The 27,062-nt window shown below is 40.5% G+C and overlaps 2 protein-coding genes across 20 annotated transcripts in view; both read right to left on the minus strand.

The window, feature by feature from the left end:
* The window catches only part of cnksr2a (connector enhancer of kinase suppressor of Ras 2a), a 105,199-nt gene extending 101,770 nt beyond the window's left edge, over positions 1–3,429 (minus strand). For 7 of the 18 annotated variants that reach the window (XM_056249073.1, XM_056249067.1, XM_056249061.1 and 4 more), the window contains exon 1: positions 2,701–3,426. In XM_056249073.1, coding sequence (XP_056105048.1) covers positions 2,701–2,764 — 64 coding nt within the window. In that variant the 5' untranslated portion in view covers positions 2,765–3,426. Of the gene's footprint in view, positions 1–2,700 lie in introns of all 18 variants that reach the window. The other 11 variants (XM_056249075.1, XM_056249078.1, XM_056249076.1 and 8 more) reach the window with 6 other exon arrangements.
* A 7,863-nt stretch (positions 3,430–11,292) lies between these two features.
* chrnd (cholinergic receptor, nicotinic, delta (muscle)) lies at positions 11,293–22,025 on the minus strand. Of its 2 annotated transcripts, none has more exons than XM_056249092.1 (13): positions 21,928–22,025; positions 21,630–21,834; positions 20,935–21,080; positions 20,661–20,705; positions 20,142–20,251; positions 19,894–20,049; positions 19,687–19,796; positions 19,406–19,606; positions 15,815–15,926; positions 14,531–14,645; positions 13,239–13,449; positions 13,019–13,137; positions 11,293–12,220 (listed from the first exon to the last, which is right to left on the minus strand). In XM_056249092.1, the coding sequence occupies exons 2-13, from the start codon at positions 21,685–21,687 to the stop codon at positions 12,038–12,040; spliced, it is 1,566 nt and encodes a 521-aa protein (XP_056105067.1). In that variant the 5' UTR covers positions 21,688–21,834; positions 21,928–22,025; the 3' UTR covers positions 11,293–12,037. The 2 variants fall into 2 exon arrangements, with proteins under 2 accessions (XP_056105067.1, XP_056105068.1); XM_056249093.1 differs by having other exon boundaries at positions 21,630–21,764; positions 21,928–22,021.
* Between the last annotated feature and the right edge of the window lie 5,037 nt (positions 22,026–27,062).

Below are 27,062 nucleotides of genomic sequence, written 5' to 3' on the forward strand. Positions count from 1 at the left end.
GGTGTGCTGAGTGTAATGTGTAGGCCTGGGGAGGTGCGATCAAAACACTCACAAACTCTCTGAGTCACAAACTGAAAAATAGATTAACTATAAGTCACAGATGCAGTTTGACCTAAAGCTGATGTACATATGTACCCCTCCAACACACACGCACACCAAAGAAGCCTGAGCCTCCACTTCAATTTAGCCTGAACCAGACTGATTCAGCTACATCCTGTCTCCCTGTAAGCTGCATTAGCCGTGCTATTAAATTAATCTTCTCTTCACAAGCAGGTAAAATTTCACAGCTCTATTTCCAGGTTATATGCTTGTAATTGGGACAGTAAGGGTCAAAACCAAGCCGCTAATGTGACTAGGTAGATTTTATAGCTTATAGGTACACATCTGAAAGGACAAATCATGAGACAAATTTGATAGAGAGCACACCGATAAATTTGATTGCAGTAACTGGCTGCACTAAACCTGGTAATTTGAATCCAAAATGAGGGCAAATATCCCTCCTGATAAGGGTTTCTTCTCTGATGGTTAGTCTCTCAGCTGTTCCCCACAGATGCTCACATTGACGCACAAATGCATCAAGACACAAATGCGCACAAAAGACACAAACACTGAATGATTTTAGTACACATGCAAAAGTCGACAGGTAGGGTGGGCAACTTTCAGCGCTGCTAGCAATAGCAAGCTAGATTTGAAAGCATGAGATCCCACCCTCCCTTCAGAGCGCTCTCCAAAGCCACACCTCCTTCACACACACAGCAGAGTTTGCAAAGCGTCACAAGACGATAGACGGCGTTAAACTACCTCATGTCTCAAAGCCAGAACATTACAATAATAATGAACATGAACAGCTTAAATAGCATTGACCTGTACCACCTGACTGCTTCAGATTCATTTCAGCGTTGATAGTGTTGCCATTGAAACACATAAATTTGAGTATAACGTCACGGGTTTGCATCTCTTCCAAATTACAGTATATGGCGCAGTTAACGCAGCGTAAGCTCATTGTTTTGGTTCAGGAGGAACTGTAAAAGGTGGCTGCTGTTTTGGTTGCGGTGCTCGGTGACTGATGTCTAACTCTGCATAGCATGAAACACGCTGATGACGTGTGATGTCTGCGCGAGCAGGGTGCGCGGAGGTATGGAAGTATATGTTGTCAGGCAGGTAGGACATCGTACCATTGCATTCGGACCGACTCGGAAGGGGTATGACCATAAAATGTTTATGAACATAAACAATTTATGGTCATATCCCTTCCACAGACAGATATACTATACTGTATATAAATACATTAAGACCACTTAAATTAGTGATTGCTATCAGGATGTGAAGAGACTTTCAACCAGCATAACAAAAAAATAAAAATTCTAGAAACCAATACATCTGAGGCTTCCAGTGAACCAATGCAAACGTCTATTAAAATGGCACAATATGCTGCTTTCATAACCTTCATCTTTTGCACATACATGCCAGAGGTGTTATTCTTATATTCTCACATATTTCTATCATATTAGCTCTAAGACATGGTATTAAGAACACTTTTGACTGATATCATTATATCACAGATCTGTGAATCATTATCCCACTGGGACGCACTAGAATCCTGTCATACAACCTCGATAACTCACTGCTCGATTTGTTATTCTGATGACGAATCTGGACACACCGCCCACGCCCACGAGAGCAGAGAAGGCGCGTAATGGCCCCCTCCGCCTCCGCGCGTCAAAGATTCTGCTTCTTTTCTTCAACTATACATGAGGATGCTTATTCACATTACATTTATTATCCCCATAAAATGTGGATTACCTAATGGAAATGATGATTTTTGACGCCCCGTGACCAGCATTCCCATTATTGGCAGTGTATGTCGGAGTTCAAGCTCTTTTTGTGAAACAAAGTTAAATTCTAACAGGTTATTTGTGATTATAGATAAGTAGCTGATAGGCTATCTTTAGTTGGCCGAATTATGCGAGTTAGCAATATGTATTAATCATTGGCTTTAAGGGCGTTCGACGTTTTAAAGGAATTGTTTCTGTCAGCAAGTTTCTGTCGAGGTTTGTAACATCAGTGCCCCTATATCTAACAGTCAGCTATTTTAAAGACATTTTAACCAAACTTTAAAGTTCTTGTGATATATTTGTGATGTGTAACTCAAAAATAAATAGATAATTACATTAATCGTATTGTCATACCATCCCATACCGATCCTAACGGAAAGCGCCGAGCAGCGAACTGTTGCTATGGTTACCTCGTCAGGCAAACGGGACTTCTGTTCGCTAGAGGCTATTAGTGCTTTCTGACTTGTAAAATAACTTTTGTGTGTACTGAACTAATTTACACACAAACATATAGTTACAAGTAAAAGAAGACAGGCAACTTTTAAACTTTTTGTTTGACTTCCTTTGAGGGGTTCAAGCCATTCAAGTGAGAGTTAGAGAACAGTCCACCAATAATTCATTCCCTGGTTGCTAACATTAATATCAGACACCTGTAACTTACGCTTAAGAATACCTAACTAGAACATAAACGATCTGAGATATATATATATATATATATATATATATATATATATATATATATATATATATATATATATATATATATATCAATAAAAAAATCTAAGAATAGGCCTACCCTGCGCAATTCGATTAGTATGCTAAATAATGGGCTTTTCGGGTTTAGGGACCAAAACGCATCACGTACCTTTCATCCAGTCCACAACTTGACTGGGGCTCCATTTACTAACAGGTTCCATGACGAGAGCCATCGCGAAACTTTCTGTGGTTGCCCCCTCGACACGGATGTTGATGTGGTTTCACGCAGCTCTGGGGAGCTCAGATCGGTGGTCTCACGTTAAGCGCCTAGATTTGGCCCCCGGTTACGCGATTTCATCCCATCCAGAATTGCGCATCCAAAAGCGTCACACCGAACGACATCAAGCACATTCCTAACCCTTCACTCCAGCAAACTCAAGCGTTTCTTATTATTAACACCCATATCTAAGAGCCCAAACCTGGTCCCCGTTTCAGTTCAGATCCTGGCATAATGTGCCATGCTCTGCCGGGTCCCCAACAGTCGCGTCTTCATGCCATGCACCAAATGCAGTCTCTCCTGTTTCTCCCTTCGTTTTCTTCTCTTCTCTGGGAGCCTGTACCTTTCAGAGGTGGACTAGCGGGTATGTAGAGTGAGACAGAGAGAAATGAGCGGTGTACCCACGGGGACTCAAGTGAACGTCGCTTTCAAATGCAGCGGCGAGCGTTGATTCAATTGGGCGCGCGCTCCTCCTGTGGGTGGTGCGGCAAAGTGAATTTGACTCGCGCGCTCGGTTTATTTCCCACGAGGATAAAAGGCTTTCGGCCGTATTCATTTTAATGAGGGCACGCTGGTTCGCCCTGCTTCAGAAACTCTGTAAAAGCAGTGCACGCAAAGTATTTGTCTGGAATATGTAACGATGCTCATAGAGGCGCTATATGCATGATACTTGGGCACTTGGGACTATATGTAATGTGGTCTAAACCAAAATTATGGAGGACTATGGTAGCATAAAACATATGAGTGACAAGAATAACTCAAAGATTTATAAATGGGAGTTTAACCGGGGCTAGTTGTCACACGTTTCACTCCAGTGAATATTTCTCACGGTAGGTTTATTTTTGAAAGTCAATTTCTGTACAAGAACATAGCCTAAAGTCTTAAAAAGCTATTAAAAATTTCGATTTGAACACAAATTGCCCAGGAAAAAAAGATGCTGTTAATGTAAGAAAACTTTGGTGAAACTAGATGGGCAAGTTGTCTCAATACAAGGGAACCTGTCATTAGACAGCCTATTTCAGGCTTTTCTGCAAAATGTAAAGACATGGCATTCATGAAACAAAGGTAACACAAAATTATCTAGGCTATTGGTTTTGGACAAAAAAAATGACCTTGGTCCTAAAATGAATTTTGCAAGAAAAAATAGGTTTTTGAAACCAACAAAGCCATTATTTACAAAACATAAAATATTAGTACTTTACAATATAAAGGTCTCATTTGTTAACATCAGTTAATGTATAAACTAACATGAACTAACAATGAGCAATACATTTGTTACAGTATTTGTTCATCTTTGTTAACGTTAGTTAATAAAAATACTGTAGTTCACTGTTCATGTTAGTTCACAGTACATTAATGTTAACAAATACAACTTTTGATTTGAATAATTTATTGGTAAATGTTAAATTAACATTAACAAAGATTAATAAATGCTGTAGAAGTGCAGTTATTTCATGTTAACCAATGTATTTAACTAAAGTTAACTAATGAAACCTTATTGTAAAGTGACATACTCATAAACTGAGAGAGATTTGACAAAAGGCATTTTAATTTCACATTATAAGGGAGTACTGAAGAATATCTCAAAATTGAAATCAAAATAAACAGCTACAGCATCTATTATTCACAGAAAGAGCCCCAAAAGAAGTATACATTTTGAGCATAACAATTGGATGCAAAAACATTGTTTAATGTGGTTTATTATTGTTGGCAGTCTTTAGCTAATATCACAGTGTAAAGTAGAAAAAAGGCTTCCTTTTTCTTATAAATTCTGTCTTAGACATCTGTAACGGGTTCACTGAACTACAAAAATATTCAATTCCATACTTAGTCATTACCATTTCTGTAAAAAACTGCATTTATAGCATCTTTTGTTGCATTTATAATGTATTATGTTGAACAAAACAGTTCTGTGAGTGTTTTCAATATAAATTTAAGTGGTCTAGCAAACCCATCCAACATGGACAGTTTCGCCAGTTCACCATCATCCCTGGCCTTCATCCTGGCAGCCTATTGATTTTTTTCCAACTCATCCTTACTTCAGAACCAGAGCAGATGGAGCCAGGAGGCTGGATTCGGGCCCAGATCAGGCCCCAGTATGTCAGCATGAATCATACAACAGATTCTGTGGAACCTCACCACAGAGATTCAGTGATCAGTGGGCTCTGCCCCATAAACATGCACTCTTAATCACACGGGGAGGGTAGAATCAGAGCAACTAAAAACTGGAGCTGTCGGATTCATTTGCATGCATGTAGCACAGTCCAGCTCAGGGACTTTTTTAGCACCTGCTTTCATATTTGTCATCTAAGTCTGCTCTTTTACGAGGGCACACAACTGCTTTTGAAACGGATCTTTGTCATTGTATGTCGTTTTGATTTGATTTTCGCATATTTGGGGTAGTGTGCCCCCTTCTGGCCACCCAGAGACATGAGCCAAAGTTGCAGTCCTTTTCTAGATTGATCTCACTCTTTATTTGAATATACTTTCAACTTATTTTGCAATGTCTCAACAGTGCAGGTTTATAGATACATATAGCCTACAAGTTGTGATCTAGTAATAATCACTTGCTTGGAGTGAGATCTGGATATCATAGTTTTAGATACAAAAGAAAAGCTTGTCCTTTGTTCTGGGATGAGTGCTATGAAAAGCAGGGAAAGCACTGCTTCCCATGGGGCTAGGGAACGTCGGATAGAACGATTCTGTCAGCTCTGCTTCCTTACGCTGTTTTTGCTGTGCAAACAGGGTGGTAAACAAACACCTCCTGAAGGATGGCGGGGGTATCGGCTTCAGAACGCATTTGCTGCTTTTGAGTGGGAGGAACTAGGGTGTTTTTATTTCCTGCCGGCCTAGATGTTGTGGAGACGTCAAATTTATTCCTCTATCCATACTGCTCCTACTCCTGAATGGCACAAACAAAAAAAATGAGCGTATGCCGTTTTGGAAAATGAAGTGGGTTAGCAGTGCTGTCTGACAGCTGCCACAGGGCTCCTTATCCATAATAAACACAGTTGGAGGAATATGCCTGTCTGGCACCAAGATACCTGTGTGTATCCTGAGAACAACCTATGAGGTTTGGGGTGCTATTCATGCTCCATTTTTCCATTCCATTAGTTATCTTTAGGAAGACTGATGTTAGAGGAATGTTCAGGGCTCAATAGAAGATATAAGCTTTATCAGCATCTCTGCATGCTGTCAATTAGTACAGAATCACAGTTCCCCACAGTTTGAAAACAACAAAACAAAAATCACATTAGTAATATTCTTACAACATACATCTAGAAGTCTATGGGGCAAACCATGTTTAAAATGTTTTTTTCACTGTTTAAATTAAAGCCACAATATTTAAACATATTCATGTTAACATGAGAATAGAGTCAGCATGCCCTTTACTCTTATCAGTGACATTTTTGAAAATAAGGCATTTCAATAACTGAATATTAATAACCTTTCCATTGCCATTAAAGTGAATTGAAATTACTGAACCTAAACAGGAGCCTGAAAAAAATGCTCATTTAAAAGAAAAAATGTCAGACCGACTTAGAGGTTTTTGCATCTGAAGTCTTCGAACTATTGAACTATTTGTTAAACTTGTCACGTGAATGGCTTTTTAGAGATGCTTTGTTGTTGTCGATAACAAGCATCTCAAAAAGACATTTACGTGAAACGTTTCAGAAAATAGCTGTATCGATATTATGAATCAAGGTTTTCACAGTTAGGCCTATATGGTAGGCCTACTCCAACGTACACATAAAAAAATATTTACTTTGAATGTTTTCGTGTAAGTTGATGCTCTTTCTTTGATTGGAAAATGTGTGTAGGCTACCTTGTCGTTCACATATGCATGTTCCTTCTTCTTCTTCTTGTTTTTCATGGTGGTTGCCAAACAACTTTAAAGAGCATTGCATATGCTGGTTTGTTTGAACTGTTTGTAGATATAGCTTAATTTGATCCAGTGCTCTGTTTTCTGAAGTAGCATAGCCGCCCTACGCTACAGACCCTATGTAGCCCCGCCCCTTTTCAGCGCCGCGCTCGTTGTCTTCTGTCTTCTGGTTTGTATTTCATAGCATGAAGGTAAGATACGGATTTACTAATCTACTGACATTTGTTATATCATCCGCTTCAAACATTACAGTATACTCTACAATTAACTCTACAATATGGAAATCCACTTCTCCAACTAATAACTGTTCAACAGCGATGCCATAAAAGTGCGCAGTGACAGTGTTTTATGAAGCGACGAGAATACTTTTTGTGCAAAAAAAAAAAAAAAAAAAAAACGACTTTATTCAACAATTTCTTCTCTTCCATGTCATTCTCTGATGCTGTTCACTTTATGATAATAGTGCAGCGCTTCCGGGTTCAAGGTCAGAATGCTCGCTCAGTATTGGCCACCGGATCCTGCATCAACATGCGTGCTTGAACAGTGTCAGAGAATGACATGGAAGAGAAAAAATTGTTGAGTAAAGACAAAGTCGTTATTTTACTTTTTTTTGCACACAAAAAGTATTCTCGTCGCTTCATTATATTATCCACTGCAGTCACATGGACTATTTAACAATGTATTTACTACCTTTCTGGGCCTTGAAAGTGGTTATTACATTGAAGTGGCTCTCGGATTTCTTCAAAAATATCTTAGTTTGTGTTCTGAAAATGAACGAAGGACTTACACTTTTGGGTGATCTAACCCTTTAAAAGAGTGCTTCATTTACAAATCGAGCTTTGCTCTGATTTTAAGGCAATGGAAAAACTCAGCATTACCATGAGGGAAATTTTTCTCAGGTCGTTAGTATTTCCCTTGCCAGCCATAGATTTATCTGTAAAGTGTTACTGGGGCTTGTTGTGTCAGAGTAGAAATTTCTTGATAATCATTACCCCTCCAAGAGGTGGCGCACTAGGCATTTGCCCATGTCACCTTGCGGGCCTGGATTTTGAAAATATTTACAACTCAAAAATGTAAGTGCTTCAACACAAATGTGAGCTTTACAGTTCTAATTTTAGTACATGATACTGTATTACATCAGTGCAACTCAACCAAAGATTGAAGGTCAGTACAGTAACAATGCTTGCTTTTGAAGCTATTGGTCTCGCTGGTCTGAGCTCTCTCTCTCTCTCTCTCTCTCTCTCTCTCTCTCTCTCTCTCTCTCTCTCTCTCTCTCTCTCTCTCTCTCTCTCTCTCTCTCTCTCTCTCTCTCTCTCTCTCTATAATAGCATAACCGCTCCTCTGATGGATGGCCGTTTCCACACAGCTAAACAAACACTCTCCAATGGAGCGATTGCAGGCCATTAAGCCATTCTATCAAGACCAATGGACAAATGTCTAGAGGAGCTGGGGTCCCAGTGGTGGGGATATAGATTTATTCTTCAGCCCCCCACCGTCAACAACTTTGGATTAATCTCCAGTTTAGAGGTCAGATCAAATCTCAAGGCCAATTTGTGTGGACCACAGTAACAAGGTTTTTAGGAGTCAATCGATCAAAGTTACTACCAACTTCCAGATCATTTTCCAGACATGACAGAGCGCTGAGTTATTTTCACTTAATAACTCACGGCATGTGGACTATTAATTATTCATTTGACAACTTCGGCGAAGGTTGAGCTGGAGGGAAGGGCCTTGGACTGTAATGGTGGGAAAATCCTCATTTCATCTAAATGGGGCAAAGACACTCTAGAGAGGACAGTGTGGCCTCCTATCTGAGGCATGGTCTTTTTTGCATGTTCTTTTAAAATAGATAATGACAGACAGAGTTTACTGGGGCCTCCAAGCAGTGGCTTACATACATTACAAGATTGTGTGTGTGCAGGCTACTGATTGGGAGAGAATGCTAATTTGCACCGTTCATGCAAGTCAAGGAGAGTTTGTTATTACTTTAGGAAATCAAACCTGGCAGGCAAAAATTGACTAAATAAATCCCATAGACTTGCATTGATAGAGGGGGATACAATTGAAGGTAGGCTGATTTGAGTAATGCCATGTTCAAACTACACAATATCAGCTAGATTGTGGCAAAATCATTTTCACGACAGAAAAGCTATATCCCAATTTACAGACTTTTTTAGAATAATTGCTGAATTACACTTTAAAACTTAAGTATTGGGTTTCAGCTTACTCAAATATCTAATGATACAAATGTAAAAAAAAATAAAAGTGGTTCAAACTTTGATATCTTACTAAGATGCAATTATATATACTCTTTACTATACATAAATGGACCATGCTGACACAGTTTGTGAACCCTGTTTTGTTTTTTTAGACAATTTAATATAACTCAAAAAAAAAGTCCAGTAGCCTACAAATGTTACTGCCACTCTTCAACGGCAGCTGTCACAGTTGCTAGGTGACAAGAACAATCCTCCATAGGCAAGACTAGGGGTGTGCGATATCACGATTTTTGATCGTGGATGATTAAAATGTCTCGGCGATCTGCTTTTGAAGAAATATCGTAGTGTAGTGCTACAGTGCATTCTATCAGTTGCAGTTCTGGCGCCTCCGTCCCAACATACTGTACAATGAGATGTAAAAGACCGGTGCTGGTGTCCGTGCCGGTGTGTCTGTGTCCGTGCCGGTGTGTCGGTGCCAGAGTGCCCGTGCGTTTGTGTTTGTGCCGGTGTCCGTACCGGTGTCGTCCATGCCGGTGTGTCCGTGTCGGTGCCGGTGTGTCCATGTCCGTGCCGGTGTGTCCGTGCCAGTGTGTCTGTGCCGGTGTGTCCGTGCCGGTGTCAGTGCCCGTGTGTCCGTGCCAGTGTGTCGGGGCTGGTGTTCGTGTCCGGTGTGGTCGTACTGGTGTCAGTGCCCGTGTGTTCCTGCCAGTGTGTCGGTGCTGGTGTGTCTGTGCCAGTGTGTCCATGCCGGTGTGTCATTGCCAGTGTCTGTGCCCGTGCCGGTGTGTCCGTGCCAGTGTCTGTGCCCGTGCCGGTGTGTCTGTGCTGATGCATGCCTGTGTCCGTACCAGTGTGCCAGTGTCCGTCCCAGTGTCTGTGCCCGTGCCGGTGTGTCTGTGGTGATGTCCGTGCCGGTGTCCGTGCCAGTGTCCGTGCCGGTGCCAGTGTCGGGGCCAGTTTCCGTGCCGGTGCCAGTGTCCGTGTCTGCGTGTCCGTGCCGGTGTCAGTGCCAGTGTGTCCGTGTTGGTGTGTCCGTGCCGGTGTCCGTGCCGGTGTCAGTGCCAGTGTCTGTGCTGGTGTGTCCGTGCCGGTGTGTCCGTGCCGGTGTGTCCGTGTTGGTGTGTCCGTGCCGGTGTCAGTGCCAGTGTCTGTGCCTGTGTGTCCGTGCCGGTGTGTCCGTGTTGGTGTGTCCGTGCCGGTGTCAGTGCCAGTGTCTGTGCCTGTGTGTCCGTGCCGGTGTGTCCGTGTTGGTGTGTCCGTGCCGGTGTCAGTGTCTATGCCGTCCATGGCTCCTCTGTCCCACCATACTGTACAATGCCATGTACATTCACATCACATGTTAACGCAGAGGTCGAGTTACATTCAACAGAGTTACTGCAATTTACAGAAGTTCATTATTTGCATGTGCTTTAAAGCCTTGCCGGTTAAACATTTGTCCGTGTCTGTGTCCGTGGCGGTGCCAGTTTCCGTGGCGGTGTATGTAAATGATGACAATTTTCATTTATGGGGAAACTTTTCCTTTAATGTTAATAAAACAACAAAAAACAAAGAGAAAATCACTCACTGCTCTGAGAACTTTAATAGTAGCTTTAATAAGTATCAATGTATAATTTATACAGTGAAGTCTATGTAGTGTTTTATTTTTATACTTGTTCATTTAATTTCTTTCTTGAATGCTTCTGTTAAGTACACCTACTATAGCTGAAAAAATAAAGCACTGTTTATTTCATTTGTATATTGTATGTTGTGTATATGTAATGTGTATCTTTGTTCTTTTAATAACAAAGAAAATAATGTCAAAGATTTTTATCTCCGCCACTTTGGCCTAAATGTCTGCCATTCTTTTTTATTTTAGATTTTGTCAAAAATCTAAAACAGGGGCATTAGTTTGGCTGTAATAATCAGTCACTTGCAAAATAGTAAAACCAACATGAAAAAGAATCGTGATAAAATCGTGAATCGCTATTTTCCTGAAAAAAATCGTGATATTATATTTTTGCCACATATCCGCCTTCTCAATGACATCACGCACGCCGTTAAAGACAGCTAGATTTGAAGCTACTACATGTAGTCTGACATGTTTCTTTAGGAGTCAAAATCCTATCTGACAAAGTGACTATCAAACGGACAAAAATATTGTGTGGTCTGAACCCGGCATAACCAGTAAGTAACCACCTAGCAACCACCCAGCACACCCTAGCTACCATATAGCAACACAAAAAAAACACTCAGAGCATGGTGGCAACACCCTGGCAACCACCCACAAACCCTTGCATTGTAATAGCGACTTTTACAGGGGTTGGTTTGCACATAAAATCTAGTCTTCCCTATTCGAGCCTGTATGTGTATGTATGTTTGTGTTTCCAGTTTCCACCACCAAGGAAGATTTATGTACTTTAATAACAGGATGTGATTAAGACCTAAAGGTTGAATGAATCAGCTACGGTCTATTACACGTTGCATAATCAAAACTCTATATTTTTCACTCCAATCACTTCTCTCCTTCTCCTGTCCCTGTGGTGCTGTATAATATCTCAAGCACTTCAATAACACAACAGCCTTAATTATGAAGGGGAAGGTTGATGGACAGATTTTTTTTAGGGCAATACTAAACCCTAGCGGTGAAGCATTGCAGTGCAGTGTTAATGATTTATTCATATAATTACATAACAGACAGGCACTCTCAAGCTGGTTTGTGAGTTGTGCCATTTATAACTCTATTTATAATTTAAAATACTCAGTTCTACTTTACTTGCATGCCAGGATCCTCTCGATGGATTAGGTTCTTTCTGTTCTGAACATGTCCCTGTGAGATTGTTCTGCAATAACAACACAGCAAATATGGCTGGTGGAAAAAACTTTTTTATTATTATTTACCCACTGAAACAAAAATAACACCCAGGAGGAAAAGGCAAGAAATATTATTTTACGCCCCCCTTCTCACAGCAGAAGAGGTTTATTCAGCACACTTATTAAACAATATACATAATGTTAGTTATCAAGCATAAAAAGACTAAATGGAGGGTAATTTATATTCATGCTTTGTATTGCTGTCAGAATAGCTTTTATGATATTTCTCAGAGTGCTTCAGCTATTATTTATAGCCTATAGCGGTAGTGTAGAGAGGTCACGAATAGCGCTTGTTTTCTTCTATATAAGTGAAGGAGTCTCCCTGGAAGGGCAGGGCCGGTGGCTGGTTGTAGTTGGCCATCGTGAAGATGAAGATGGTTCCTAGCGTCATAACTGGAGTGACCAGAAAGAAGCAGAGTCGGTCCACTGTCCTGGCAATCCCACTCCAGTTGTCCTTTTCCTGATATAGAAATGGTAAAAGATTGTAGGTTCAGCTGTATGACACATATATTTTATATGGTAAATATATTCCATATATACTTTATATATATACATATATAGTTTTTTAATAAAGATGTTCATGCAATGCATTTGCACCACTGTAAAAAAAAAAAATCACTTATACTGCAACTTAAAAACTTCAGTAGTTATAATTTGCTGAATAATCAAATTGGATGTACAAGTCATTTCAACATAATTATATTATTCTGACTTACAAAAATCGATTTGAACCTCAGAACTTTGGTCAATTATTTGGAAGAGTTAAAGTAATGGAAAACTGTTGTGTTTACGTATTGATCATCGTTACAGTCATTGTTGTGCATATAATTAAATGAATCGTTAAATTAAATGGAATCTATTAAATTAATCCTTCAAATTTAATAAAAGATTTAAATATTATTTTTCTAAGATATATTTAGAGTGGAATCTATTTTTATTTTTATATGCACCCTACTCTATAATTATTAAAGTATCATAATTTGTCATTTTATTTGATTTATATAGCCTAATTCAGAATAATGTATTAAACCTGTTTTCCTTCTTTGAAATAAAGCAAAATGAAAAGGTTCCAACTTCCACAAAAAAAAAATGCATATCAATATCATATATATATTTTTGCTATGATAACTAAATTACTACTATAAATGCCTAAGGTATCAAATATGATACATAAAACATGTCTAAAATTCGGTTTAATATGTCAGGCTTTACAGGGTTAAAAACAGAAAGTCATCAGACGATTTAATCGTCTTCGTACCTCATTATAGTCGTTTTTGTCGTGCATGTGCTTGACGATGTAATTGGCTCCTTCCACAGCTGGCTTCATCTCGTTGTACAGCTGTTCCGACACCTCCGAGTCATTACTGGATGTGTACGCTGGGAAGAAATTACGTTTAGTGGCACTAAACTGTGATAACACTTCAAAAACAAGATCATAATGCGAATTTAAAGTATCATTCTGGTGATGTGGGACTGACTGGCTTTGGGAGTGGGGCGAGCGGCCATGCCATGCCTCTCTGACTGCTTCTCAAACATCAGTTCGCTGCGGGATTTAACGCTGTAGTATTCCTCGGCCTGGGCGATGTATCCCAGTGAGCTGGAGCGTCGCGGCAGCGCCCCCTCCAGGCTGGGTTTGTCATCGGACGGACGGGACATGTACAGAAGGCGAGGCAGACGCTCCAAAAAGAACTGTTGTAAAATAACCCAAAACAGGCTTAGAACAGAATCAATGGATATATGTTATGTGCAGTGAAGCTTTAATGCACAATATATCACTACCACTGGTTCGCCCCAATTTGTTTTTTAATTACCCATATCTGCCGATATTGGATTAAATTCTTCATGCTCATTTCCCCATTTTTACACTTAGATTACGTTTGCCATCATCTAACAATCACTTAAATTAGTCTTTAAAATACTAATAATTTAATAACGCTGTTAATGTCACCATTTAAAATGAACTATTCTACTTTTTATGGGATATTTTAGTACTTTGGTACTTTTGGTATTCGTGCACATTATTTTTTCAAATCTTTAATCAAATTAACTTTGCAATGACATCTCTTCTTTGATGACGTGCACGAGGGCGGGGCAACCTGTCACTCACCGCAATAGCAAACAGCAACCGTCCAATCAAATCCCGGTGGACAAAATCAAGTCCCTCCCTACATTTTTTCTTGTTCGAGAAGCAGTTTCATTCGGATAAACTGTTTCATGCCAACTTTAAATGTAATCTTTAGCACATCATTATTAAAAAATAATAATAATTTTTAATAATGTACATTACAGAGTTGTGATGCTTAAATTCGCTTGTACAGTGCAAAAAAAGATTTTTCGAAGTTGTAAATAAAATCCATTTTACACGAATATACTATTTCAGTCTTTATACTTCAAAATGTAATGTTATTGAAATAGCCATCTCAATGCAATAGCATAGCAATTATTTGTGAATTTTTCTAGCAATTTCTGAGTGTAAATTGTTTCAAAGCCAATTTTTTCTTCAGTGTAGTAAAATGGTTGATTTTACTTTTGGTGTTTTAATTTTCATTTATTTAGACAAAATAGTAAAGCTTTACTAGCATTTTAATATTGGACATAACATGTAAAATATTTTCAGTGCATCTCTATGTACAGTATGCTATATACCATCAATAAAAAGCAACATTTTCAGCAAGATGACGGGCACAACAGTCAAAGTTTGTACCAATCATGTTTAAGATGTTTATGTCACATGCAAAAAAAAAACATTACAGACAAGTGAGGGCCTGACCTCTCTGGTCCATTCTGTCATGACATGGGTGCTAGGGGTCCGAAAATGCAGGTTCAGCACAATGACGCAATTCAACACCACCACAGTGACCAGTACCATGATAAACATCAGATACCTGTCAAATCAAAATTTGTACTATTATCTAACTTTTCTTTCTTAAAAAAGGATGCAGTATGTATTTAAAATCAATACTTAAAGGGGTCATATAATGGTACATGCACTTTTACAAGTTGATTGTACTGAAATGTGTGTTGGCAGTGCCTGTACACAACCATCATAAAATGATAAAAATCCATCCAGTGTTTTTGTTTTAATCTCCTTATATGTTTTCCCCTGCCTCAAATTAAGCCGTTCGACCGTGTGACGTCACACGGTCGGAAGCCCCTCCCACGATTGTTGATTGACAAGAGCGTTTCAACACAGACCCGCCCTCGCTCGTGAGCCAGCTGTCAATCATAGTCTGCGCGGACCGGTGCGGTCATTGTTGATATGCTGGAGCACTGTCTATGAGCAGAATGGCGTCTAAGCGATTGTGGTGTTCTGTTCTTGGGTGTAATAACGAACACAGCAGTCATTTTAATGTTCCTAAATCCGAACCGCTGAAGACGCAGTGGCTGTGTTTGTTTTCGAAGGGAATATTCCCCACGAGCAACGTCAATGCTCTCATGTTTGCACGAATCATTTCACACACCAGACTGCTTTATAAACGAGGATCAGTATAAAGCTGGATTTGCTAAGAAGCTGCTCATGAAAAAAGGATCGGTACCAGATATTCGTGTTCCTGCTGAATCTCCAGAAGAACGGAAGTGAGTGTAACGTTTTATTAAACTTTATATTAATATATTAATCTTTGCAAATCGCTAGCTGCACGCTTCACAATGAATGCGTCTAAGGTTTACACTCAGGGTACATTACGGCATGTTTTCTATGTATGACGTTCTCAATATAATTCATAATCCCACGTTTACTGAACAACGCGTTATGGTTATTGTGTTATTGAGTTACAAATGGTGTACACAGAGAACAGAGAGGCGGGGTGAGCGAAGCTCATTATCATTTAAAGTCATATGCACTGAAACGGCGTGCTGAAAACAGAGCTGTTTTTGACCAGGTAAAATAAGTGTTTTCTTACAATACTAATGAGAATTTTTAATTAATGTATATTACAAACTTTTAATTTAGACCCTAAAGAATCATATTAGCTTGTACAAAAATGGCATTAAATGACCCCTTTAATATTGTCATAGTGATACTGAGACATTCTCATGTAATATATCGGCATACTTGACGATTAAGGGAACCGCCATAGACGTCTCAGGCAGACGCTGTGAAATCAGCAGCAGAAACACAGACTGAGCCAGCAGCACAGAGATGGATAATGTCATCTTCTCACCACCTGAAACAAAATACATTTTATGTTATATATTTATTCTAATATATGTTAACATGTTAAAGTGCCCCAATAATGCTACACTGTTAAAAATTGCTGTAAAAATACAGCCAATTTCCAACAGTAAAATACTGTTATTTCAATAAACAGTTGTATCCTGTAAATTTACAGCCTATGTTCCATAAATTAATTGCTTGCTGTAAATTTACAGCATTTATGTGTAAACCAATTTGTTCCTGGAAAAAACAGTCTTGGACTGTAAAAAATAGCACATGTGGGCGGGGCATCTTCAACGCGGTCTCTTTTCGAACAGAAAGCAGTCAAAGAACAAAATGGTTTCGCAACACTCCTGCTGTCTTAAAGAAGGCCACTGTTCAAGGTAAGTTTATTTCTTTGATGTTATTCTATTATGTTGCTCCAGAGTACTTGTAAAATCGCCTTTTTCATGAGGTATTTTTTTTAACTGCTTACTGAGCGCGAATCGCGTTTTGCAGACAGAGCTCGACGGTTGAGACATTTCGCCTAGCTGCTAATGAATGCTCTCTGAGCTCCGATTACTAACGTAAATCTATGCGATTATTACTGCGAATTCTTTGCTTGGCTAAAGTTGTTACCATTTAGAAATTAGTTGGGCTTTCTTTTGTAGTAGCCTAACCCTTAACTCGATTTATATGAATTTGTGATTCAGTAACGTTACACGGTGCGAATTACCAGATGCATCAATTCGCATAATATCATGCACATAAGATGGAGAATAATTACAAAACAACTCGAAATATCCAGATCCAATGTTGTAATTAAAATGTAGTGGTCAATTTGTTTAGTTTCCATGCAAATAATATTAAAATTCCCAAAGCAAATTAGATATGTATTTTTTTTTTTTCGATTTAGTGATGCAAGTACCTGCGTTTTTGTGAGATTCACATGTAAGTTAGGCCTAACGTTATAGTATTAAGTCAAAGAGGTTGTGTTAGACGGATATTCTTTGCGGCGCGAAACACGTTTTTGCAGACAGACAGTTATCAACAGCTGAGGCATTTCACTATTCAATGTTCTCCGCACTCTGACGTCGATTTTCTTTGCTTGGTTAAAGATTTCGAAATAATTATTTTCTTTTTTTTCCCTAGGAATCCTTCACTTGATGTAAATGTTTTACTGAGACAGTTTGCCCTAATCTTTGGTGAGTTTAACTTTCACGCCATGTATAACTTACTTGCAAACTTTGTGCACAATCATGCAGTAACGTTACCATTTTTGCATTTGATATTCCAGAAGTAACACAGAAGCAAGGATGACCGACACATGAGCTTCACAATTCTCTGTCACGTCACCATGTCCCTGGTGAACACTCTTATGGCAGTAGATCGTAAGTAATTATTTATAGTTCATTTAGTATTTATTTTATTTTTGTTTTTCTTACACAAAAATAAAATGAGTTAAAACGATTAATATTGTTATTACACACATCTATCGTTTGGCTTCAGATTTAGAAGACATTGATTCATCCACGGTGGCCTTGTGAATAAATGTTACGATCGTGGTGTTGTTTTTTAAGTGACAAAAGAATTAAGATTAGTTAAGTACATTAACATGATCATTTTATGTTTCTTTTAAAAGTGTTTGCAGAGTATGTGATCACTTTTTGCAATGTGCTTTATTTTAGCACTAAGATTTTCTTGATTTTCTTTACTCTCAGACCTGGATTTCCTCTCAGACCAGATCTGTCAAAAGCTGATGTGGGACGTATTGGCTGTTTTTTGCCTCTTTCTACATTTCTTCACCCATTGGTTCTCGTGATTATGTCCTCTCAGATCTGGACTTCCTCTCAGGCCAGATCATTCAAAAGCAGGTTTGGGATATTTTGGCAGTGTGTTTTTTTTTTTTGTTTTTTTTTTATCAAGGATTTTTCATCCATTGGTTCTCAATGTTTTCCTCTCAGACCCAGACTTAATCTCTGGCCTGGTTGCTGATGTGACATTTTGGCTGGTTTTAGTGTTTTGTTTGTTCGGGTTTTTTTGGTTTTTTTTTTTGCCTCTTTGTAATGTTTCTGTGTTTGCCTACTGGTTCCTCTCATTGAATTTTAAAATGTATTTTCTGTGACTTTTTTTCCTTAAATACTGTTAATGTATTGTTAAAACCTGTTACTTATTTTAAATAAATGGCAAACAATGTACTAATACATAATCTATTTTGTCTTTATTTTTTCCATTGAGTAAAAAGTCTGTTTGGAATGTCTGTATACATTATGCTACATATAGGGATGTTAATAGATATCAGACAATAGAGTAAATAAAAAACAGTATTTATATTCTAACTTTATGCTGCCAGTACTTTGTGAAATTACAGCACAGCCTTAAAAATTAAAAACTGTAAAATTACGGTAAAGGGCTGGAACCACAGCTGCCAGTACTTTACTGTGAAATTACAGCATTGTTGAAACCGTAAAATTACGGTAAAGGGCTGGAACCACAGCTGCCAGTACTTTACTGTAAAATTACAGCATTGTTGGAACCGTAAAATTACGGTAAAGGGCTGGAACCACAGCTGCCAGTACTTTACTGTAAAATTACAGCATTGTTGAAACCGTAAAATTACGGTAAAGGGCTGGAACCACAGCTGCCAGTTCTTTACTGTAAATATACGGGTGAATTTTTTACAGTGTATATTAAATGTTCCTAATTTTGTTTTGGAGGTCTCCTACAATAAGTTTACATACATCAAACCTTTTCTAATAATATACATTGCAGCATCACTTCATCTCTCAAAGAGTCTAAAAATGGTTCGTTCGAAGATTCGGTCTCTTTAAACCCCTCCTTTCAAAGCCTACTCTGCTCTGATTGGTCGGACAGCTCATTCTATTGTGATGGGTCTACCGCTTACAGCGCATTTCGGAAACTAAATGCCTAACCATATTTTAATTTCAGCTCCAGAGGCTTCCTCAGTGCTTGATACACAGTGATACGAATTAAGGAATCACATTTCCCGTATCAATTCCAGCGTGAGTCCTCATCCGTAGGAAGTGCATGCAAAGTGGATACGCAGCACTGAAAACAGTGTTTTCAAGGCCAAAATCTTCCAAGCCTCTGCTACAACTATAGTGTTTGAGGGCGGGTCAAAGTAGACGTCATTCGCAGACAGCCAATGAAGACCATATGCTGGAATTATGCAAATTTGATACATTGTTACATAGGTATATAACAGTAAGTGAGACTGGAATTGCTGACGACTCGTTTCAGGTTAGTTCAGAATCAATTCTTTTTTAGGAGACAACTTCATTCGTGATGCACTCTGATCTTTAAAACTTTACATACCTTATAAATTTACAAACAGTTACATTACACACTTCATGAAAGGTATTTGAAAAAGCATACTGGGGCGCTTAAACATAAAAGTATTGCCTGTTTATATCAATATTCTGTCATTTTTTTTTTTTTTAGGATGTACGTTATGAGCTATACAATTATGTAAATGGCAGGATCACTCACTGTCTGCAGGCAGGTAGTAGACGAGCGAGGCCAAGAAAGAGATGAGCACGGAGGGAATGATTATATTCACAACGTAGAACAGCGGTTTGCGTCTAATGATAAGGTAAAATGTGATATCCTGGTGCTTGTTGCTATCCATTGGTATGTTTTTATAAATGTTTCTCCTGGCAGGCTTGTGAACAATTTCCCACTCGCCATTTTCTGCAAGAAAGGAGACAGGGAGGGATCTTGTATTTAGATGAAATGGCAGAAAAAGAGAAAATCATCATGTCAGATCTCACCTGTGAATCCCTCAGGATCAATAACGATCCATTCCACCTTGTAGGCCTTTCCATTCTCCTCCTCCTCTTTCAGATGCATGCTAATCTCTCTGGCGTTGTAAGTTAATGAGCTAATTGAGACAGAATAAGTGTTGTGGGGCTCATAAGACTATAAAATACATGAAGTAATTCATACAGTAGTTAATGTGTATAGACATATAAACGTACCTGAACTTCAGAGAGCAGTTCTGCCAATCAAAAGGGAAGTAGTTGACGTTTATAGAGCAGGAGCTCCGAAATATAGCTGGAGGTAACCAGTACACGTATCCACTGGGATAGATCAATACGTTGCAGTAATAGGCCACCTGGAACTGGGCGTCATTGCTGTTTAAAAGAAACAATGAAATCAAAAATTCCTTCCTTCATTAAATAAATAAATACTGAGAAATAAAACATGGCGCCGAAAGGTAGCATACTTGTTTTCAAGGACAATCTCTGGTAACCACACCATACTTGGCGGTAGACGAAGTACAGGAATGTTATCAAATTCTGTTTCATTCCATTCAAGTCTATAATCAGTCCAGCCCTTAAAAGAACAAGAGAGAAATATATGTTGGTGAACACACATTAAATATTAATCCAAAACAAAAACAAAAAAAGTGTGTGTGTGTGTGTGTGTGTTCATGTTTATATTACATTGTGGGGACCAAATGACCCCACAAGTATAGTAAAACCTGAAATCACCTACAATGTGGGGACCAGCCAGCGGTCCCCATGAGGAAAACAGCGTATAAATCATACTAAGTAATGTTTTTTGAAAATGTAAAAATGCAGAAAGTTGTCTGTGATGGGTAGGTTTAGGGATAGGGGCAGTGTAAGGGGACAGAATGTTTGTACAGTATAAAAACCATTACGCCTATGGAGAGTCCCCACAAAGATGTGTGCGCCTGTGTGTGTGTGTGTGTGTGTGTGTGTAATTCAAATAATGTACTTACATGCTCCATCCACACATTTGTTAGTAATGTCTCATCAACTTCTTTCTGTCATGAAAAAACATCTTTGTTAAACAGACTGACACAGATTGAAACATTAAGGTGTAAATTTATAAAATAATTATTATTTGTTATATCAAAAAACGTATTCTGATTACATAATGCATGTTACTTGTAATGTGTTACACCCAAGCACTGATCGCAGTATAATAGTACATAATAATATCTCCCCTGCTCTGTGTACAAAAAATGCTCATATTGGTAATTATGCACTCACCAAGGAAATTAGATTAGAAAGTGTTAGCGCCAGGTAAATATCTACGGTTTCATCTTTATTTTGGACCGGCCGAAGCTCTTTGTTGTAGCCGCGTTCCTTGAAAAGGTAGTTGATGAGTCGCTCCTCTTCGTTCCGTCCCCAACATTCTGCAAAACACATTGACAGTCAGGCCTATTTCAGGATAATCTATTAAAAAAATCATTTCTGATTGATAAGATGTGTTCTATCTCAGAATGAGCTTCCTTTAACGGTTTATTAATGGTAACAAACACCTTCACCTATCAGGTATTTGGGTACCATATTTTTACAGAGAAAATATGGATGTTGTAGTCTTACAAAAAACAAATTCTACATGCCTCAAAACAACTCTAAATGACAAGTATTTAACATTGTCATCATAAAAACATGACAATAATCAACTGATTCAATAACAATCTTTTATATAATGCATTCAGTCCTTAGTTCACTTTAAAAGTGCAATCTAATTCCCATACATCGACTTCCAAACACAATACGAATATATAATAAAGTGGTTGTAAATAAGTTGGTTTCAGTTTGAACGTTAGAAATAGACAGTCCTACTTACCATTTAGTAGTTGTACTAAATAAACACCAGATCAACAGCTGACAGATGGAGGGTCATAATCCCATATTTTAAATATAAAATTATAAAATATTAATTTAGCTTGTCCTACCTTGGAAAAAGAAGAAAAACAAAGACACTGTCAACAGATGAAGAATGCTTCTCATCATGGTATGCCGTTGAATGACTTCCTTTTACTGTTATTGCTGTGCCCGTCCAGGGCTCTTCTGTACAGCTTTTCCCTTGACTGACACAGACAGGTGTGGAATCAATCCACAGAGGGGAAAAACACACACACACACAATCTCCAATGTCCTCTGCCGGCCTTAAAGAGAATGTAGACAATGCTCAACAAGATTCAAGGGCCCAGAATTAGAGGGCAAAGTCAAGAAACATATATGTGCTCTTACTTATCTATCCAAAAGAGTCAACCCAAACCACTCATCATCAGCTGTGAGATGCCAACTGTTTTGCTCTCTACTTTTGTCCATACGGCCCTGGTCTAAAAATGGATCACACAACATTCCAGTAGTGATCCTATCAGGCCACCTGTCAATGAAAAAAATGTGTTTGCACAGACCATAAATCTTTAAGGCAAAAGTCAGATCTGTTAGAAGCCATCAGTGCTACCTGACATGACATCGATAGTAAAAAAAGAGTTGGATTGTCCAGTTTTAACACTGTTTTCATGCAGCATGTAGCGTTGCTACTGTACAAGTTTTAGGATGTCTTTGAAATGTCCAGCAGAGGGGGCCAAAAGATAACTGGAGATGACATATGTGCAGGATGGGCAGCAGATTTTTACATATTTACCCATTAAAGTATTTTTCTAACTACCTTTGGTATAAAATTGTGGGTCAGTGACGTCTTAAGCTGTGCATTTTATAAATTGACTTATGTTACATGTGTGATTCTGAAACTTTTTATTTCAATTACTTTACTACTAAAGCTTGAATTGACAAAATAACCATGAGTAGCCTATTGTAATATAGTTAATCCTAAGAAAGACTTCACTAGGTGGGGGTAATTTCACTCTAATGCTAAAACTCTACTGCAATTACTTTATAAATTAATAAAATGTATAATATTGTTGCTGTCGGGCACAAGATTAAATCTCCATTTTTCACAAATCATTACTATTGGTCTTCCTTTACGCCTTTCTGGGGGTTTTGCAAATATTTAATCAATGAAAAGTATTGAAAAGAGCTTGTGACTAAACTCGTAACTCCATTGGATCATCAAATTTTCGGTAAAACCTCATAACTCCACCCCGCCTCTATCGTGAATGAAGTGCAGGATGCAGTTTGGACCATCTCTGCTTGTTTGCAAGGATAAATAAAGAACTGGTTCGTTGAATAGGCCTAAGTACCGCTTATTCAACGAAAGAATGAATTTCTTTACTCAAAAAACACTCTAAAATTTATTTTACCTAAGTCACTATATGAGGTCAATTCATGGCCCTGCTTCCGAATCATAAATTGGTTACCAGTTGGTTACCATTAACAAGTTACTAAAAGGGATAGTTTATCCAAAAATAAATAATTCTGTCATTAATTACCCAACCTCGTGTCGTTCCAAATCTGTAACACTTTCGTTCATCCTTGGAACACAAATGAAGATCTTTCAGATAAAACATGAGAGATTTCTGTCCCTCCATTGACAGTCCATGCAACTAGCACTTTGACGCTTCAAAAAGTTCATAAAGAGATCATTAAACTATATGAATTGAACTGTTTAGTCCAAATTTTCTAAAGAGACATGATCAATTTATATGATGAACAGATTGAATTTAGGCCTTTATTCACATATAAACATTCATCAACTCACACATCAGTTATAAAATGGAAGCTCAAGCATGTTCGCTTAAGCGCGAGAACCAATGAGGTTCATTCTCGTGTGTTGCATCACATTTGAGCTTCTGCAAGAACCAATGAGGTTTGTTCTCGCGTGTCAAGTTATTTCGGTTGAACTTCTGTTTATGTTCGCTGATCAAATGTGAATAAAAGACTAAATTAAGGCCCTGTCCACACGGACAAGGGTATTTTTATAACCGTGACTTTTTTTACGTGGTTCGGCCGTTCGTCCACACGAAAACGCACTGAAACCGAACATTTTTGAAAACCCCTGCCAGGGTGAGGATTTTCAGAAACGCCGGTTACAGTGTTGTCGTGTAGACAGTGAAACCGACTCGGTTACTAACGTAACCTCGGTTCCCTGAGAGGAGGGAACGAGTATTGCGTAAGCTTACGCTATGGGAAAACTCCTTTTCTCGAGAAATATTGAAGTCTTTATGTAAAACGCATTGCAGCTGCACAGCATACAGCAATGAGCGAGGCAGCTCGGTCATTGGCTGTGCTGCGGCAACTTGCACGAACCAATGACGGGGCGACTCTGAACCCGCTTCCAATGAGCGTGCTTCGCGCCCACGCGCGTCAGAGCCCGCCGAGATGGGCGTGGCCAAGGGCTATATATTGGGCGCCCCGTCGTCTGAGTTCTTTAGGTTCAATTCGACTGAAGCAAACTGACCAAGCACAAGCACGGCAGATTACGCAATACTCGTTCCCTCCTCTCAGGGAACCGAGGTTACGTTAGTAACCGAGTCGTTCCCTTTCGAGAGGTTCCTCCTATTGCGTAAGCTTACGCTATGGGAACGCCATGTAAAACGCCGTGCGTGCTGACTTCGCTTCTATTAAGCCGGAGGCCGGAGCCTGAGCCTTTGAGCAAAGTGATTATCCAACAAGCCAGCCGAAGGCGGGTTTTATAAAGGACAACGTGGAACGGCCCGATGGGCGTCCAGAGACACACACAAGCACATTTTCATGTACTGTCATGTATGAAAAATCCTCCACATCAGTTTCAAGATGTGATTCTATGAGGGAGGAGACAATGCTCAGCATGTACACACCCCAGCCTATGATGGTTAGACCGACAGTATGTTAGAATGCAATGAGGGGACCTGTAGGTTATAAAACCTGATAAATGTGGACGGTGAGGCCCAGCCTGCAGCCGCACAAATATCTTGAATGGGTATCCCACTCGACCACGCCCACGGGGAGGCCATGCCTCTCGTAGAGTGAGCTCTGATGCCCAAGGGGCACTGAAGGCCCTTGGCTTCATAAGCCAGCGCTATAGCATCAACTATCCAGCGCGATATTCTTTGCTTTGACACAGCCAGACCTTTAGTGCGGCCGCCAAAGCATACGAACAACTGCTCTGTCTGTCTGAACAGGGCAGAGCGTTCCAAATATACTCTGAGTGCCCTGACCGGGCAGAGTAAATTAGCGTCACCTTCGTCTGCTGGGGACGATAGCGCGGCCAAAGATATCACCTGTGCTCTGAAAGGAGTAGAGAGCACCTTAGGAATATACCCGTGTTTTGGCCTGAGGACAACCCTGCTGTCGTTAGGTCCAAACTCCAGGCAGTTAGCGCTTGAAGACAGCGCGTGCAGATCGCCCACTCTCTTGACCGAGGCGAGAGCCAGCAAGAGAGCAGTTTTGAGCGAGAGCTGTTTAAGGTGCACAGTTCGGAGGGGTTCGAACGGGGCACGCTTAAGTGCGTCCAGGACCGTGGCCAGGTCCCAAATCGGCACCGAGGGGGGGCGTGGGGGATTCATCCTCCTGGCGCCCCTCAGGAAACGAACAACTAGGTAGTTTTTCCCTAGTGTGCGTCCTTCGACCGGTTCATGTGATGCCGCTATGGCAGCCACATATACTTTGAGCGTGGAGGGGGTGCGGCCTGCCTCCAACAGTTCTTGTAAGAAAACGAGCACACTCGGTACTTCGCATGTCTCAGGGTTCAGGTTCCTGGGTTTACACCAGTCACTGAACACCTTCCATTTCTGGGCATATAAGCGCCTCGTAGAGGGCGCTCGCGCCTCAGTGATGGTTCTCAACACTCCACTGGGGAGGTTCCCGGGAATCCGTTGAGGGGCCACGCATGGAGGGCCCACAGATCGGGGCGGGGATGGAGGATCATCCCGTTGGCCTGCCTGAGGAGATCTAGCCTCAGTGGAATCGGCCATGGGGCAGATTGCATCATCTGCATCAGTTCTGGAAACCACGTCTGGTTCTTCCAGAGTGGGGCTACCAGGAGCACTGCACATTTCTCCTCCCTGATCCGACTGATGACCTGAGGTAGCATCGCGACCGGAGGGAAGGCATACAGCGGGCGGCTCGGCCAGACTTGGGCGAGCGCGTCTGTGCTCTTTGAAAAGAAGAGAGGGCAGTGCGCATTTTCCTTGGAGGCAAAGAGGTCGACCTCTGCTCTGCCAAAGGTTTGCCATAACCACTGAATCGTCAGGGGGTGGAGAGACCATTCTCCTGGGAGAACTTTGTCTCTGGACAGCATGTCCGCTCCCTGGTTCAGAACGCCTGGCACATGCGCTGCTCTCAGTGAGCGCAGGTTGCGCTGGGACCATAGGAGGAGCTCCCTGGCCATCGAGTGCAGGGAGCTCGATCTGAGTCCACCCTGACGATTTATATGCGAGACTACCGTCATGTTGTCCGTTCGGACTAGAACGTGCTCGTCCTTCAGGTACGGGAGCAGGGCTCTGAGAGCCAAAGCGACCGCTTTCAATTCCAGACAGTTTATATGTAGGCGCTTCTCCGGGTTTGACCATAAGCCGGAGACAGGCCTGCCCTCGTAAAGGGCCCCCCAGCCTATTTTGGAGGCATCTGTCGTGATCATTTTTCTCCTTGTGTTCACGCCCAAACTCACACCGGACTGATACCAGTCGACAGCTTTCCAGGGCGTCAGGGCTTCTATGCAGCCGTGATTTGCTCTGATTAAAAAGTGGCCCGAGCGCCACGCGTGAGTGGGGACACGGCTTTTGAGCCAGCGTTGGAGAGGACGCATGTGCAACAATCCTAGCTGGAGTACAGCTGATGCTGAGGCCATGAGACCGAGCATCCTCTGAAATCGCTTGACGGGGGCGCGCGCACCCGCTCTGAACGATGTTGCAAGGCGCCGAATAGTGAGCGCGCGCTCTGATGAGAGGCGCGCCGTCATCTGCACTGAGTCTAGCACTATTCCCAGGAAAGAAATATTCTGGCTGGGGGATAGCATGCTCTTTGCAAAATTGATTTTTAGACCCAGGCACTCTAGATGACTGATAATCCAAGACCTGTGTGTCACTAACTGGCTCTCTGATTGTGCTAGGATTAGCCAATCGTCGAGATAATTCAGTATTCGCACTCCCCGCTGTCTCAGGGGGGAAAGTGCTGCATCCATACATTTCGTAAATGTACGGGGTGCCAGTGACAGGCCGAATGGTAGTACTGTGTACTGGTATGACTGTCCCTCGAAAGCGAATCTCAGAAATGGCCTGTGATGAGGCGCTATTGGAATGTGAAAGTAAGCGTCTTTCAGATCCACTGACAGAAACCAATCCCCCGGGCGAACTTGCGCGAGGATATGCTTGGTTGTTAACATTCTGAACGAGCGAATCATTAAAGCTTTGTTCAGATGTCTGAGATCTAGGATGGGGCGGAGACCGCCATCCTTTTTCGGGACGAGAAAATAGCGGCTGTAAAAACCTGCCTCGCTC

This window comes from Rhinichthys klamathensis, unplaced genomic scaffold (genome assembly GCF_029890125.1).
Source record: "Rhinichthys klamathensis goyatoka isolate OS25496 unplaced genomic scaffold, OSU_Roscu_1.1 h1tg000059l_1, whole genome shotgun sequence".
In the NCBI taxonomy this organism is placed as follows: domain Eukaryota; kingdom Metazoa; phylum Chordata; class Actinopteri; order Cypriniformes; family Leuciscidae; genus Rhinichthys; species Rhinichthys klamathensis.

Excerpts from the sequence above, each read along its gene's own strand:
- chrnd (XM_056249092.1), bottom strand. The coding sequence starts at position 21,687 with ATGATGAGAAGCATTCTTCATCTGTTGACAGTGTCTTTGTTTTTCTTC. Across the intron at positions 20,706-20,934 it reads TTTCTAATCTAATTTCCTTG|AAAGAAGTTGATGAGACATT; the intron begins GTGAGTGCATAA and ends TTTTCATGACAG. Across the intron at positions 19,797-19,893 it reads AACTGCTCTCTGAAGTTCAG|CTCATTAACTTACAACGCCA; the intron begins GTACGTTTATAT and ends TGTCTCAATTAG.